The 15,698-nt window shown below is 46.3% G+C and overlaps 1 protein-coding gene across 4 annotated transcripts in view; it reads right to left on the bottom strand.

The window, feature by feature from the left end:
• Window positions 1-15,698, bottom strand: part of ALOX5AP (arachidonate 5-lipoxygenase activating protein) — a 50,717-nt gene that overhangs the window by 19,190 nt on the left and 15,829 nt on the right. Inside the window, exons 1-3 of one of the 4 annotated variants that reach the window (XM_055244524.2) lie at window positions 9,327-9,345; window positions 9,049-9,173; window positions 573-672 (exon numbers count right to left, since the gene is read on the bottom strand). In XM_055244524.2, the coding sequence (XP_055100499.1) occupies window positions 573-672; window positions 9,049-9,118 (170 nt within the window). In that variant the 5' untranslated portion in view covers window positions 9,119-9,173; window positions 9,327-9,345. The other 3 variants (XM_063618863.1, XM_055244523.2, XM_063618864.1) reach the window with 3 other exon arrangements.

Below are 15,698 nucleotides of genomic sequence, written 5' to 3'. Positions count from 1 at the left end.
CAGGTGTTTTCAAACAGCCTTTTTGTTCAAAGAAAAGAATGAGAGAGGGGGAAAGCACCTGCTAATGTCCCCATTCTTTCTGTTCTTGTTCTAGTTGCTCAAGGAGCCCCTGTGTTAGAAAATGCACTCGTGTCACCTCCCGACTTCCACCCGCAGGGGAGCCAGGGGCAGGTGAGTTGAAGGCTGTCACCAGCGTGTCCTGCCTTTGGCTTCTGAAGGTGACTGGTGAGTCATGGCTGGTGTTCACAGTAGCACCCCTCGTCTAACCCCACAGGAAATAGGTCAACTTCTCTAACCGAATGACTCTTTCAGATCTTTCTGAAGCTGCAGAGATCATACCTCCCTCCATCAATGTGCCCCATATCCCCACTCCCTTTCTTTTGACACTAGCACTACCTAAGGTGATAAAGGGTGTCCACAAAGCCTCTCTGGTGAAGTCCAACCTCCCTCACCTCCCTGGCACTCAGAAACTTGGCTCAGACAGACGTGGTATTAAGGGTGGTCATCACTCCTAGAAGGAGGTCCCCCTGCCCATGCCCCCACTTGTTAGCAACATCAGGGTTTGGACTCACTTGGCAGTGTAGACCCGCTCAAAGGCAAGTGTTCCCGTCCTCTGGAAGCTTCTCCCATTCTGGGTCCTGCTTTCGTGCTCCACTTTATGGGCAAAGAATCCTGCCAAGGGAAAAGGTTTGCATCTGGTTCATTGTGGGCATGTTCAGGAGCCTGTTACTTCCTTGTTTTACTAGAATGTTAAATGCCTCCTTGACTTGACCTCCAAACAGCCCTAAATGTCCTCCATCAACTGTCATTTAGCAGAAATGTACTCAGCAGCTGCTCTCTACTGAACACTGTGTTTGGTGTTGGAAACACAGTCGTGAGCAAGGCACGGCCCCCACTTTCCAGGATCTTACAGTCTAAAGGAATAGACAAACAAGGAAAGCAGACGTTCCACACAGCAGAGCGAGTCATGCCAAGAGGAGATTGAGTACATGGTGCTTTCAGGGTCAAAGGAGGCAACTTAATTCCATGTTGGATCACAGAAGGATTCCTTGAGGGAATGACATCTAAGATAAAATCTGAAGAACAAGTAGAAATTAGCCAAGCAGAGGGAGGGAGAGGGGCCGCTCTATGCTAAGAGAACAGAATATGCAAAGGTCCAGGGTAAAGAACTGTCTGTGGTTCAGAATGTCCAGCCAAGGAGGGGGAATGGAGGGCACTGGGGGGGGGAATTGGATTTGGTAGAACCACAGATGAGGCCAAGAGGGAGGTGATGAATCGTTCTTTCAATGACATGTATCTATGACCACTTGCCACATGCCAGACATTTAGCTCGCATCCAAGAACAAAACAAAGAGCCTTGGTTTGAGGAACTGATGCTCTGGTGAGGACAGCAGAGGAGGAGACAGATCATCCACAGTAAGCAAAATACATAAATTAAAACGGTACGGTGTGCTGAGCTATGGGCGAAAGAAGAGCATGGTAAGGGGCCATTTGATGCATGCGAGAAGGCGGGGTCATGAGCCTCAACGAGAAAGGAATAACTGAGCCAGGGCTTCGAGAAGATGACCATTGAGATTTGCCCCTGGAGCCTAGCAGGGTGACTGTGACCTTGCTGAGAGCCGTGTGAAGAAATTCAGAACTTAGTTCTGTCTGAGAGCAACAAGGAATTACTGACAGGTTTAAGCAGAGGAATGTTGTCATCAGAAAGCCACCCTGTCTTTAGTGTGGCAGGCACTTAGCAGAATCAGATCCAGGATCGGGGGATAAGATAGGAGTTGACTGGGCTGGTGGCGGTGGGGGTGTCAGAGATGCCAAGGAGACACAGTCTGGAGGGTTTGACTATAGATTGGATGATGGCGGGGGGGCGGTGAAGGTCTCTCTGCCCCCTCTCCTCTTCTATTTTATTCCTTTACTCCTTTTTCAAGAGTGAAAAAAGGGATACATGTGATTGTCAGGGATCCAACCACAGGGTTCCTTTTCATCAATTTCATATTATCCTCCTCAAAAAGACATTAAAGAGGTGCTTTATTGTGTATAGGAATAAAAGCCTTTCATGTTTTTCTTTTCGACACAAATAACACTCCTTCTGTAGGAATGTGCTCACTTTGGGTGTATCTATAGGGCTCTCTTGCACAAAGGAAGGGCCCACCTTATCCCAGGCAATGTGGTCGGCACTTGCCATGTATTCCATCACTGAGCTTTGCACCCACTCTGCGCAATGGGTAGTGCTGTTCCCACTCTGTAGGTAAGAATGCTGCAACTTTCCAGAGTCACCCCGCCGCTTGGGAGAGGCGCAGCCGGGACTTCAAACTCTGCGGGGCATATGGGGATGTGTTTCTCCTCTTGCTGTCACCATGAAGCTCCCTGCAGGATTTCATTAGCTCCACAGGTTTTTTTTTTGTTTTAGATACGGAGTCTCACTCTGTTGCCCAGGCTGGAGTGCAGTGGCGTGATCTCAGCTCACTGCAGCCTCCACCTCCAGGGTTCAAGCGATTCTTCTGCCTCGGCCTCCCGAGTAGCTGGGACTACAGGCACGCACCATCACGCCCAGCTAATTTTTGTATTTTTAGTAGAGACGGGGTTTCACCATATTGGCCAGGCTGGTCTCGAACTCCTGACCTCGTGATCCACCCGCCTCAGCCTCCCAAAGTGCTGGGATTACAGGCGTGAGCCACCGGGCCCAGCCAGCTCCACAGGGTTTAATACACCTGTCCATTCGAAAGATCTGTTTTTACCAGAGTATGACAGAAAATGCTGATCATTTTCTTTCTGGAACCCAAGATGGTATTCCCTACCTCTGAACACATAATCAACCTTCTGTATCTGCAGGTTCTGCATTCCTAGAGTCAACCAACCACAGACCTAAAATATTAAAAAACAAAACAAAACAAAAAAAAAAAAACATTTGTCTGAACTGAACACGTATAGATTTTTTTTCTTGTTACTATCTTTTAACAATACAATATAACAACTGTTTACATGGCATTTACATTCTATCAGGTATTATAAGTAATCTAGGCCACACACAGTGGCTCATGCCTATAATCCCATCACTCTGGGAGGCCAAGGCGGGTAGATCACCTGAGGTCAGGAGTTCAAGACCAGCCAGGCCAACATGGTGACACCCCATCTCTTCTAAAAATACAAAAATTAGCCAGTTGTTGGGGGGGTGGGGAGGGGCATGTAATCCTAGCTACACAGGAGGCTGAGGCAGGAGAATCACTTGAACCCAGGAGGTGGAGGTTGCAGTAAACCGAGATTGCACCATTACACTCCAGCCTGGGTGACAAGAGTGAAACTCCATCTCAAAAAGGAAAAAAAAAAAAGACAAAACAAGTAATCTAGAGATTACTTAAAGTATGTGGAGGATGTGTCGAGACCATCCTGGCTAACATGGTGAAACCCCGTCTCTACTAAAAAATACAAAAAAAAATTAGCCGGGCGTGGTGGCAGGCACCTGTAGTTCCAGCTACTTGGGAGGCTGAGGCAGGAGAATGGCATGAACCCGGGAGGTGGAGCTTGCAGTGAGCCAAGATCGAGCCCCTGCACTCCAGCCTGGGTGACAGAGCAAGACTCCATCTCAAAAAAAAAAAAAAAAAAAAAAAAGTATATGGAGGATGTGTGTAGGTTAAATGCAAATACTATGCCATTTTATATCAGGGACTTGAGCATCCATGAATTTTGGCATCCGAAGGAGTTCCTAGAACCAATCCCCCAGGGATACCGAGGGATGACTGTATTAAAAGTCAGAGGTTATTTCTGCAACCAGCAGCACGATGTGCTATACTTCTCTGCATCTGCCTCTCTTCTTTCCCTCCTTGCTCAGAGAACCGAGCCCCTTCCTTTTCTCTAAGGCTGCATCCTCTACCAGAGATCTTCACCCTGTCCATGCCACTGACTTCAAGTCTGTATTTCATTACTCCTTCTCCCACTTCCAGAATCTTTAATATCATATTCTCTCCTTTTATTTATCCTGGAAACACCCACAGATCTTCTCTACCCTTTAAACAAAACAAAAACAAATCTGCTTCAGTCCAACATTCAACTAGGGTTTACCTCTCCTTCCTTCTAAGCCAAACTTGGAAGAGTTGGCTGCCTTTGTCTACTCCTCACTGCCCCCTCACTCCCCAACCTCTTGTAATCCTCCAGTATGCTACAGAAACAATGCATGCAAAGACCATAAACACACTTATCTTGGCTAGCTGCTAACAGTAAGCCAAAACCAGTGTGAGAGAGAGACAAAGACACAGATAGAGAGATGGCTGCAAACCGTTGTGAGGCATCTGCTGTACGTGGGCACTGCTAGCTACTTTAACTATATCATCTTGTGCAAGACCTTCAGCAACCACAGGTGGAGGTTATCAATCACTCCACTGCTCAGTGAAGGAAACTGAGGGCCAGAGAAGTTAAATAAGTTTCTCAACAAACATAAAGAGATCTTGAGATTTTAGTTAACCACAGAGTTAATATGAGTCAGCAATGACACATAGTTCTCAAAAAAATAACTCATACATAGATTATTCTAACAGAGTTGATGTCCAGATCTCAGGAACAGCTTCCCTGTACAGAAGACAACTATCTGCATAGGTGTTCTAAGAAAGAACACAGGAGGGGAGAGGAGACCCAGTGGCAAGGGACTTCAGAAACGATAGGCTGAAGAGGGAGATGTTACAGCTGACACTGTAAACACAGAAAGAGCAGGCATAGTCTAAGTGATTTAAGGGAACAGCACCGGGACTGCTGGATAAAAGGCATAGGGCTGCAGATTTCAGCTCAACATAAGAAAGAAATTCTTGAACAGTGAGTGCTTGAATGAATGAATTGGAGGCAATATGCATGGAGCAAGTGTCTACTCTTTAAAGTCAGATGATTAGGTTTTAATCCCAGCTTCACGACTCCTGACCTTGGGACTTTCAGCCAATGGTCCAAATTCTCCATGACTCACTTTGCTTATCTGTAAAACAGGAATAAATAATAGTATGTATTTCTACGCTGGGTTCATGCCTGTAATCCCAGCACTTTGGGAGGCCGAGGCAGGAGGATCACTTGAGGTCAAGAGTTGGAGGCCAACCTGGCCAACATGGTGAAACCCTATCTTTACTAAAAATACAAAAATTAACTGGGCGTGGTGACACATGCTTGTAGTCCTAGCTACTCAGGAGGCTGAGACATGAGAATCACTTGAGCCTGGGAGGCAGAGTTTGCAGTTAGCTGAGATTGCGCTACTGCACTCCAGCCTGGGTGACAGAGTGAAACTGTCTCAATAATAATAATAATAATAATAATAATATATATTTCTTTATTCACTTGCATACACTTATAAAGACCTGTCTTTGTGCCAGGCAGTGTCCTGGGTGCAGGGAAATAAAGCAAGGAACAAAATAGGTACAGTGAAAGAAAGGTCAGCTTACAGCGACCCCTCCAGTCTCTGCAAAGGCAGTTGCATGAGTGGGTGAGTGCAAGGATTAAATGGTGCAAAGATTATATGAGATAATACTAAGCACAGCAGGAAGCGCCATTCTTCACACAACGTAAGCTTTCAATCCATGCAACAATAGGAAAGGCAAGCTTGGAAGGTTGTGAGTTTTCCAAACACGAAGAAGCAGCCAGTGGAGGCCGGGGGCGGTGGTTGGGGGTTACTGTGAGGAAGATTCCTGCTTTGAGGGAACTTCATGAGTCTATGATTCTGCTTCTAGAGCCTGTCAAATCTCAGGTTGGATGGCAAAGTCTTCCAGTATGGTGCTTGTGAGGTTTCTTGTGAGTGTGTGTGTGTGTTGGGGTGGAACTAGTAACAGCAGCTCCATTTCCCTCCTTAGCACTGTGCTCACAAACCCTTATGATTGCAGGGCCATAATGTCGCCAAAACTTGGAGGAGGCTGCCTCTCTTGGAGGAAAGAGGATGCTGCTAATGCCTGCCAGCTCCCCCTACAACCAGAGCAGATGCGGAACAGCCTCCTGCAGGAGGACATCCTTCCTCTGCCATCACTAAGTGTAGCTCAGGGGCACTGAGCCCCTCCCCTCAGCTCACATTTCTTCCCGATCACTTTCTCCAAATACAGCATGTGCTTCCCAGGTTTGCATCATGTCCAAGCTGCCGGTACCTAGGCAGGAGAAGTTGGAGGCTCTCTGCCGGCTACTCGTAAGAAATGCATCTATGGAATTAAAATTTGCCCTAAGCCCCAAATTGGGGAGACAGATTTGAGCCCAACTCCTGCCTCCTTGCTGGCCGGCCTTGCAATAAAGCCTTTCTTTTCGCAAAAGCCAGTGTCATAGTGTTGGCCAATGAGCCCATTTGCTATATTCTCTGGGAAACCAAGTTTTGATAGTTCCGTTCCAGGTTTCTTAGAGTGATGTATTTTAAACTCGTTCTGTTTTTCCAAATCTGCATTCTGCTGGATCAAGCTGGAAAGGGTTATAAATTTGAAGATCTTGATGACTAAAGCATGTTTGAAAGGCAGAGGAGGACATTGCACCAGGTGGGCCAGCTCTGCCCAATCACAGAAAATCAGGCTGTCAAAGTATAGAGAGGGTGCAGAGCCCAACCCAGTCATGGGCGCATGTGGAACTGTACCTCATTGTCTTGGGACACAGACTGTGTACAGTGCCTGGTTAACACCATGGAAATCTTTTTTTAACTAACAGGAAGTGTTCAGAATGGCATTTTGGGGTATGAGGAAGAAGAAAGGCAGGGTTTTTGCATATTTTTTTGAACTCTGCAAGGTAGGTCTATAGTTGCAACATTGAGGTTAATTAGAATTGCAAAGAGAGGCTTGAACATACATCTGGATCTTTGTGATTGCCTAAAAACTCACAGTTAAAAACAAATAGTGGTGTTATCTCCTGAGTTATTTGAATGTTTTGCCCCCTCCATTGAGAGGTATACGAGGGGCTCTTCTGTGGTTTCAAAGGGACCACAGAAACTCCCTTCCTGAACACAGGCAGGACAACTGTGCAAAGTCACTCTGACCACAAATTGCCTCAGCTGGCTCCCAAGGGGCAGCTGTGACAATGGAGGGATAGAGGCAGTGATGTGCAGGCCATCACACTCCAGCCCAAAAAATTACCTCCCAGCTGGTCCATGCTAGTATCTCCTCAACCAAGAAGCCCCCAGCACACTCATCACTTCGGGGAACTCTGTTAGTGAGGCCACTGTTCCCTGTGGTCTCTAAAAAGTCTAGATCTCCAGATCGTGGCTGTTGGGACTCAGACATTCGGCCATCTTTAATCTTACCTCTATCTCCCACTTGTCCCACAGAAGAAGACTTAATCCTATCTGTCAAAAAGAATTCGAAATCTCACCACCCACCTCAATCTGAACAGGGTTTGCTAGACCTGTCCCGACGGCAAAGCTCAGGACAAAGCTCCAGGCACAGCAGGGCCAGTTCCCTGGTGCACCTCCTTTAGGAGAGGTGAGGAGAAACTGTCCTTGAAACAGAGAGCTCTGAAGCTTCCCCCAGCTCAGCTCTGAATTGAGAGGAAGCCGGAGAGAGTGAGCTCAAACTTCGTAGCTGGGTTCAGCCCTAACTGCACAGGCAGGGGAGGGGGCACAAGGTCCCCTGTCCACTGATGCTCCTCAGTTTTATTGATGGGTGTCGGGGGAGAGGCCAGAGGGGAGATCCTTCCAGAGCTGAATAAGTGCTGGCCACCTGCCCACCCATACAGCTACCCTCACAGAGACTGCAGGCGTTGCTGCAGGCTGACCTGTCCATCACTGTAGCTGTTTTGTTTCCTGCTCTATCCGCCTGTACCCAGAATACTATCTGGCCCAGAGCAGGGTCTCTGTGCATGTATGCAGGTTGAATAATGGAATCCTTGCCAATTTACAGGGCCAAGGGAGCCCTGTATGAAACCATAATGGCTCAAGAAAATGGTGGCCTAAATAAGCCATTTGTTCCCTCTCTGAGCTACAACTTTGTTGTGTGTAATTTAGTATAAAAATGTTTGGGTCAGAAAGCCACAAAGTGTAGTTCTTATAGAAAACATGCTTGGAGTGTGTGAAGCTGAGCCTTTCTGGTGTGGGGACTGAGGGGGAGGCTCACTCTGTGCCCAGAAGTCTACATCACCAGCATCTGTCCACACTCAAGATGGGGGAAAATAGAATATCCCAAAGTGATTAAATACTCAAAGTTCCAAAACGTGACAGGGTGTCAATGTTCAGTAATCACCATGAAGCTACAGCAGCTGCCCTTAGTAATTACTCTTTTTTTCTCTGTCTTAATAAATATAAAACACAAAGCCACTGGAGATACTTATGAAAGTGGTCTGAGGCAGTCCTCACTCAGAACTTTAGGGAGACAGCGCTTCACAATCCTCTCTTTTCCAGATCTAGGTATCCTGCTTTTTTTTTATTTTGTTTTTTTGTTGTTTTTTTTTAACGAATAGCAGGAATAATGGAAATGCAAACGCTGAACAAGACAATTTTCCTCTCTCTGTCTCTCTCTTTCCGAAGTATACAATGCATATGAAAAATGCTTCCAAAATTATACATGCTAGAGAAAAAGAAGGTATCACCAAAAAAAAAGTTTCTTCAGAAGAAAAAAAGAAAAAAAGTAATATAGAGGAAAAATAATAAGATGATTTTTTCTATGCACCTCCCAAAATCACTTTCTTTTTAGACTGCAGATGACTGGTAACTTCAATTGCACTGCAGATGTTAGAAAAGCCCAGTATCTGAGTAAATATGTATATCATGTTCCCTTTCTAGTCTTCTCACCTTCCACCCCTTGCCTGGCCACATTAATTAATACTTAAAATGCTGATCATAGACACTTTGGTGAGGGTTTTAGCAAAACCTTCAAGTTGCAACCCTGGCTCTAAAAACGGGGCTAGTCATCACTACAAAAGTGAAAGACTAAGAGGAGGAAAACCCCAAATTTACACAGAAATACACACAACCCTATACATTCAAATAAAAAGAAGCAAATAAAGATAAGGTAAAAGTGTGTGTGCATACGCACACACAGACACAATTGTTTAAGCCTGACTTCCAAACAACCATCAAAGAAAATCTCCCCTTCTGTTCTTCCCTGAGTGAAGGGCTTTCCTTACCGTTCTGGACCACGCTGATGAGGGTGACAATGACCAACAGGACAACATTGCCTACAGTTTCTTGATCCATGTTTGCTTCAGGCTCTCCAGAGAGGACTGCTCTGGCTCTGGCTCCACAACCTGCCCTGTACAGGAAGGGGAAGTGAGAGCTTGCACTGTTTCATCATTACATTTCTGAAGATACCCAGCACAATTACACAGTGCCTTCTTCTTCCTTTTTTTTTTTTTTTTTTTAACTAACCACCAAAATGCCTTGGCTGTGGTTCAGTGTGACCTACCAGGAGAAGCCAGGCTTGGCAGAGGAGCACACAAAGCCAGCACACTCTCCTACACTTCCTTGTCATGGGAAACTTCTCTGAGAGTCTCCAGAATGAATCCTGGACCCAAGACCATGACCAGCATGAGCCCAGCACGGGCACCAGAGAATCCAGAAGCTGCCATCATCTCTGACTTCAGCAAAGAGAAAGAAGGGAAAGTAAACCCAAAACTTTCAGGTCAGACAGAGTGGCATAAACCTGTAACCATAGCACTTTGGGTGTCTCTGTCTGAGGTGGGAAGATCACTTGGACCCAGGACTTTGAGGCTGCAGTGAGCCAATGATTATGCCACTGCACTCCAGCCTGGGCAACAGAGCAAGACTGTCTCTCTCTCTCTCTCTCTCTCTCTCTCTCTCACACACACACACACACACACAAACGTAAAATGAAACTTTAAAAACATTTATAGAACACCAAAAGATCTGTGCCCCAAGCACTGTCCTTCTTTTTTTGAATTCCAAGAAAAAAAGTGAACACTTAACACATGGTAGGGCCCTCAGTAGCAGCCACATAAGGTTTGAATGAAGGGAGGAATAAATGGCAGTGGGGAGGGACAGCTGATATCTCCATTTCTTCAGAGAAAAGTAATAAAAGAAATTAATGAATTAAACCAAAGAATTAAAACCAAACCAAAGAATTCAGGTAAAAGGCAGAAATGGAGTTACAGATGATCCCTAAGGGAAATTTCCAAAGGATTGTTAAACACTGCAACTGGCTTTTCTGAGGCAATTGCAGAAACACCTTCCTGGAAATACTTTTCAACTTAATAAGAGTAGAGTGGCTGTGCTTTCTGAGAAAGTATAAGAGTGGACCTGCTGGGTGGGTGAGGTGGCTGCCTGGTATTCTGCAGCTCTCAGCTCAGTGTGAATGGCAATCCCTCTGAGGTTACATGGAAAATGCAAAATACCTGCAATCTTTGTCCCAGACTTAGCTATCCGGCATTGGTTAAGAGGTGCTTTTATCAAAACTTCACTTTAAAAGGGAACATGGACCACTGTAGCTAGTGGCAGCAGGGAGGGCTGCATCTTGGCATGGAAGAGGTCAGTGTGGGGGAAGATATTGTTCCCTCATACATACGGTGCCAGAGGCCAGCTTCAGTGCCCTGGGTTCAGCTGACAGAGAAAGGCTGATGGAGGCAGTGTGCAAAGTTGCATGTGGGGAGCCAGCAGCCAGGGCAGTCGGGCTGGTCATGACACATTTGGGTACTCCCTGAGTAGCTAGGGCAATTTGTAGAGTATAGACTTTATATTAGCCAAGGCTCTCCAGAGAAACCAAACCAATATATAAATAAATCTCCATATATATATTTTATATATATATTATATATTTGTATATATTATAAATCTGCAGTATATATGTTTGTGTGTATATATATACACATATATACGTGTGTATATATATACACATATATACGTGTGTATATATATACACATATATACGTGTGTATATATATATATACACATATATACGTGTGTATATATATACACATATATACGTGTGTGTATATATATATACACATATATACGTGTGTGTGTGTATATATATATATATATATATTGCAGATTTATAATAGAAATTGGTTCACATGCTCATGGACACCATGAAGTTTCATGGTTGCCATCTGCAAGCTGGAGACTCAGAAAAGCTGCTGGTGGAGACCAGTCTGCATTCAAAGGCCTGATCATCAAGGAGGGCAATGGTGCAAGACCCAGTCTGAATCCAAAAGCTGGAGAACCAGGGGCTCCAGTGTCCAAGGGCAGGAGAAGATGGATGGCCCTGCTCAAGAAGAAGAGGGAATTAGCCCTTCTGCCCGCTTTTTGTTCTATTCAGGCCCTCAGTGGATTGATGACACCCACCACATTGGTGAGGGTGGGAATTCTTTACTCAGTCCACTGATTCCACTGCTGATCTCTTTCAGAAACATCCTCACTAACACACCAAGAAAAAACGTTTTACCAGCTACCTGGACATTTTTTAGCTCAATCAATTTGACATAAAATTAACTACCACAGAGTTATTATAAGATTGGTTAGGGCTCAGCACTTGCAAGATTTGTATATTCACCTTAGTGAGATCCAATTCATCCCTGCAGTTTGGTAAGTTTCAGGGGATGTTTAGGTTTTGGCAGCCAAGGAGTTTGAACCCCATAAAGAGTTAGCCCTTCTAACACTTACATCTTAGTGACAATGTATCAGAAATGAAGGCCAGTCCTCTTACCAAGTATTCCAGTTGCAAGCAATAGAAACTTAGCTCAAACTAGTTTAGGCAGAAAGGAGAATTTACTCACTCAAAGAGTCTAAAAATCTGACAACCAAAGTTGAAAAGAGCAGAGATGTGGTTAGGCCTTGGAGCTAGAGAGCTTTCTCTCTCTCTCTTAAATGGAGTTCTTTCTCTCTCTCTCCCTCCCGCCCTTCCCCTCTTTTTTTTTTTTTTTTTTTTTTTTGAGACGGAGTCTTGCTCTGTGGCCCCAGGCTGGAGTGCAGTGGAGCAATCCCGGCTCACTGCAAGCTCCGCCTCCCGGGTTCACGCCATTCTCCTGTCTCAGCCTCCTCAAGTAGCTGGGATTACAGGCGCCCGCCACCACGCTCGGCTAATTTTTTGTATTTTTTAGTAGAGACGGGGTTTCACCATGTTAGCCAGGATGGTCTCTATCTCCTGACCTCGTGATCCGCCCACCTAGGCCTCCCAAAGTGCTGGGATTACAGGCGTGAGCCACCGCGCCCGGCCCCCTCTTTTTTCTCTCTCTTCTGTCCCTTTCTCTCTCTCTCTTTCTCTTCGCTCTACCTCTGTCTCTGTCTTTCTTCCAATCTCTCCTCTCGCATCTCTCTCAGCTTCTCTTAGCATGTCAAACGTATTCTCTCTGCAGACCTGTTTCCTGGGGACATCTTCACCAACTCTGGAGTTTTACATTTTACAGCTTCCATCACCTGTCAAAGACTGACTTCTCTCATCTAATCTCTTAGGACAGCCTCATTGGCCCAGGCTGCCCGGGCGTCCAATCTTGGAGAGGTCAACCAGATGGCAGGAGAATGAAGACCCTGGTAGTAGTTCTCACAATTATCGTGTGGCAGAGGGGGACTGACTAATCCCACAAAGAAAAATTGGGAGGAGGGAGTGAGAGGTCTATTTACTGTTGCACTTGACTGTCCAATATTTACAATCCCCAGATTAAAATTTGCATTTTTTAAAGAAGTTTCTCTATCCTACACGCTTCTGTCTTTAAAACTCATCCCAATCTGCCGGCACATGAAAACAGCACCCACGGGGACCAACGTGGTCAGCCCCCACCACCACTGGAAACCTTCCGGGCTCCGTGGAGACTCAGGGACCCACACCTTCTGGGGCCCCACACATGGGAGAAAAGTCCAGCCATTTGCGCTTTCGAAGATCCAAAGGCGCCTGGCGAGAGGTGCCGAGCACCCCGCTCTGAGCTCCTTGGAGTCACCCCCAACCAGGGCGCAGAGCACGTGCAGAGGCCGGGGATGGAGGGAGTCCACTTCACCCGGGAAGAGCGTGTTAATAGCTGAGACGGCCATTAAATTACAGCGCGCACATTAAGATTCTGGCTGCAGCTGCAGAGGAACACTTATCAGAGGTGAAGCCTCTGGAAATGCCATTCATCTCAATAGAGAGCTGCTGAGACAGAACAGAAAGACAAGGGGCACCGGGAGAGCCGGGGAGGGGAGCGCAGCCCGCCCTGCCTGCCCGGATTCCCGCACAAGACCGCCTGGCCGCAGCCCAGAGCAGCCCAGAATCCGGAGGCGCTGAGCGGCTGTGTGGTGGGGACCTAGTCTGTACTGGGCATTGTACCCAGAGCCTCACATTTGCTCCTCAGTGCAACCCTCTGAGGGACAAATTACCCCCCTCCCATTGCCCAGAAAGTGAAACTGAGGTTCAGAGAGGTTAAAAATGTGGTCAAGGGCCTGGCACGGTAGCTCACACCTGTAGTCCCAGCACTTTGGAAGGCCGAGGCTAGAGGACGGCTTGAGTCCAGGAGTTGGAGACCAGCCTGGGCAACATAGCAAGATCCCCGTCTCTACAAAAAATAAATTAGCTGGACGTGGTGACACAGACCTGTAGTCCCAGCTACTCGGGGCCGAGGCAGGAGGGTCGCTTGAGGCTGTGGAGATGGAGGCTTCAGTGAGCTGTGATCTCAACACTGCATTCCAGCCTGGGCGAGAGAGGGAGACCCTGTCTTTAAAAAAAAAAAAAATGAGGTCAAGGCAAAGACCCACACAGCAAGGAGCAGAACAAGGGTTCAAGCCCAGGACGGTCTGGCTTTAAAAGTCTGGGGTTTTAATCACCCTACGTGCTGCTACTGGAATCATCTTCAGAACCTGGGGCTCCCTGGTCCTTCTGCATTTGTGCCTGGCAATCCCCTCACAGGCTAAAGCACTGAGCAATGGCCCCTCAGCCCTGCAGAGAGATTTTTAGAAAGGAAAGAAAGGAAGACATATACACTTCACGGGAAATAACATATCCCCACGACATCTGACCGTTAGCAAGGATAATTTTACAAGAAATATCCCACAGCGACAGGGCTGTGAGCCCACCCCTCTCCCGCCCATCCCCTGCTCCCAGCGCCCTCCGTAATTATGCATATGCTGCGCTGATCTGTGTGTGACAGGTTAGTTAGACAAATGTGCTGGGAGTAGGCAAGAATAATTAGCACATTCATTAATTAGAGTACTGTTAGTAGTTTAACTGTGAAGGACAACCATTTGTCAACAGAGATCAGGACAGCTGGGGCCAAGCAGTGACTCAGGGGGGCAACAATTCAGGGACGCTGAGGCTCTGCCCAGCTGCTGTTAAAAATCCTAGGAGCTGTGCAGACACTTCGCATCAACATGCCTCCATCACCATGGCAACGGGGCCACTATGCCCGGCTGTCAGCCTACAACATTCACGTAGCCTTCATCCTCACTTCAGGGTGCACGTTGCCATCTCGTGACATCTCTTCCCTCCTGTTCATTAGGACAAGGATTGACTGGTGGTGAGGGAGAGGGAGCAGGAGGTGGGGTCAGTGCCAGGCAGGGCATAGAGATGCAGCCCAGGTCTACAGGCTGGAATTATGGATAGTTGACACAACAGTTCCTTTTCATTTCAGTTAGTCTAAAGAATATTCAGACCAGTATTGAGCTGAATGGTAAGTGATATGAACGGAGAGACCAGGCATGGTCTGTTCCAGATGTCACATGCCAGTGGTGTCTGTGAGAACCAAATCAACCTGGTTAAAGTGTCGTTTCTCCTTCCCTGGCCACAGTCAGGTGGGCTTTCCTTCTGTGAACAGCTAGCTCATGTTTCTGAACAGAATTGAACTAAATTGAGATGAATCCTCATGCCATTCTATAGCTGAAGAAACAAAGATAGTGAATTTGCTGTAACCTGATACGCTATTGATTAAACTCCACACATGCTCAGAGTGCTTTACAGATATGATCTTCTTTCTCTAGAATCTTAAGTTGTAAGCTGATCATATTGGTGCAAAGTGAACAAATAGAACACAAAGTCCATAGCCATTCACACAGACAGATAGCAGGAAGCCAATGTAGTATCCACAAAACCTCTTCCTTTTCCCATCACAAACACACACCACACAGTGTATTGCTTACGCATTTGTAGGAAAATGAAGCAAATGACACATGCATATGGAAAACATCACGTAGTGTGTTGTGTAAGAAAACAAAGGTTAAGGCCAGGCACGGTGGCTCACGCCTATAAAATCGCAAAACTGTGGGAGGCCGAGGTGGACAGATCACCTGAGGTCAGGAGTTCAAGACCAGCCTGGCCAAAATGGCAAAACCCTATCTCTACTAAAAATACAAAAATTAATTGCGCATAGTGGTGCACGCCTACAATCCCAGCTCCTCGGGAGGCTGAGGCAGGAGAATCACTTGAACCCAGGAGGCAGAGATTGCAGTGAGCTGGGATCACGCCACTGCGCTCCAGCCTAGAAGACAGAGTGAGACTCCATCTCAAAAAAAAAAAGGTTAGACATGGATTTCTTTGCTCCAGACTTAGCTTTATCTGTTTTGTAGGCAGTCCAAGGAAAGGAGGTCAGTCATGGGCGTGGCCTGCCTTGGGAACATTCAGTTCTAATGGGATTAAAATTTGTGATGCCCATATATGCTCAGTTGATTTTTGACAAAGTAATTCAATGGGGAAAGGAAAGTCTTTTTAACAAGGGTGCTAGAACAACTGTGCATTCTTATGGGAAAGAAAATGAACCTTGACCCTTCCAAAAAATCACACAAATTATAACTAGAAATGGGTCTTAAACATAAACATAAAAACTAAAAATATAAAGCTTCCAAAAGAAAACATAGGAGAAAG

The sequence above is a fragment of the Symphalangus syndactylus genome, chromosome 15 (genome assembly GCF_028878055.3).
Source record: "Symphalangus syndactylus isolate Jambi chromosome 15, NHGRI_mSymSyn1-v2.1_pri, whole genome shotgun sequence".
Taxonomy (NCBI): Eukaryota; Metazoa; Chordata; class Mammalia; order Primates; family Hylobatidae; genus Symphalangus; species Symphalangus syndactylus.
This window is presented reverse-complemented; position numbering and strand designations above follow the sequence as displayed.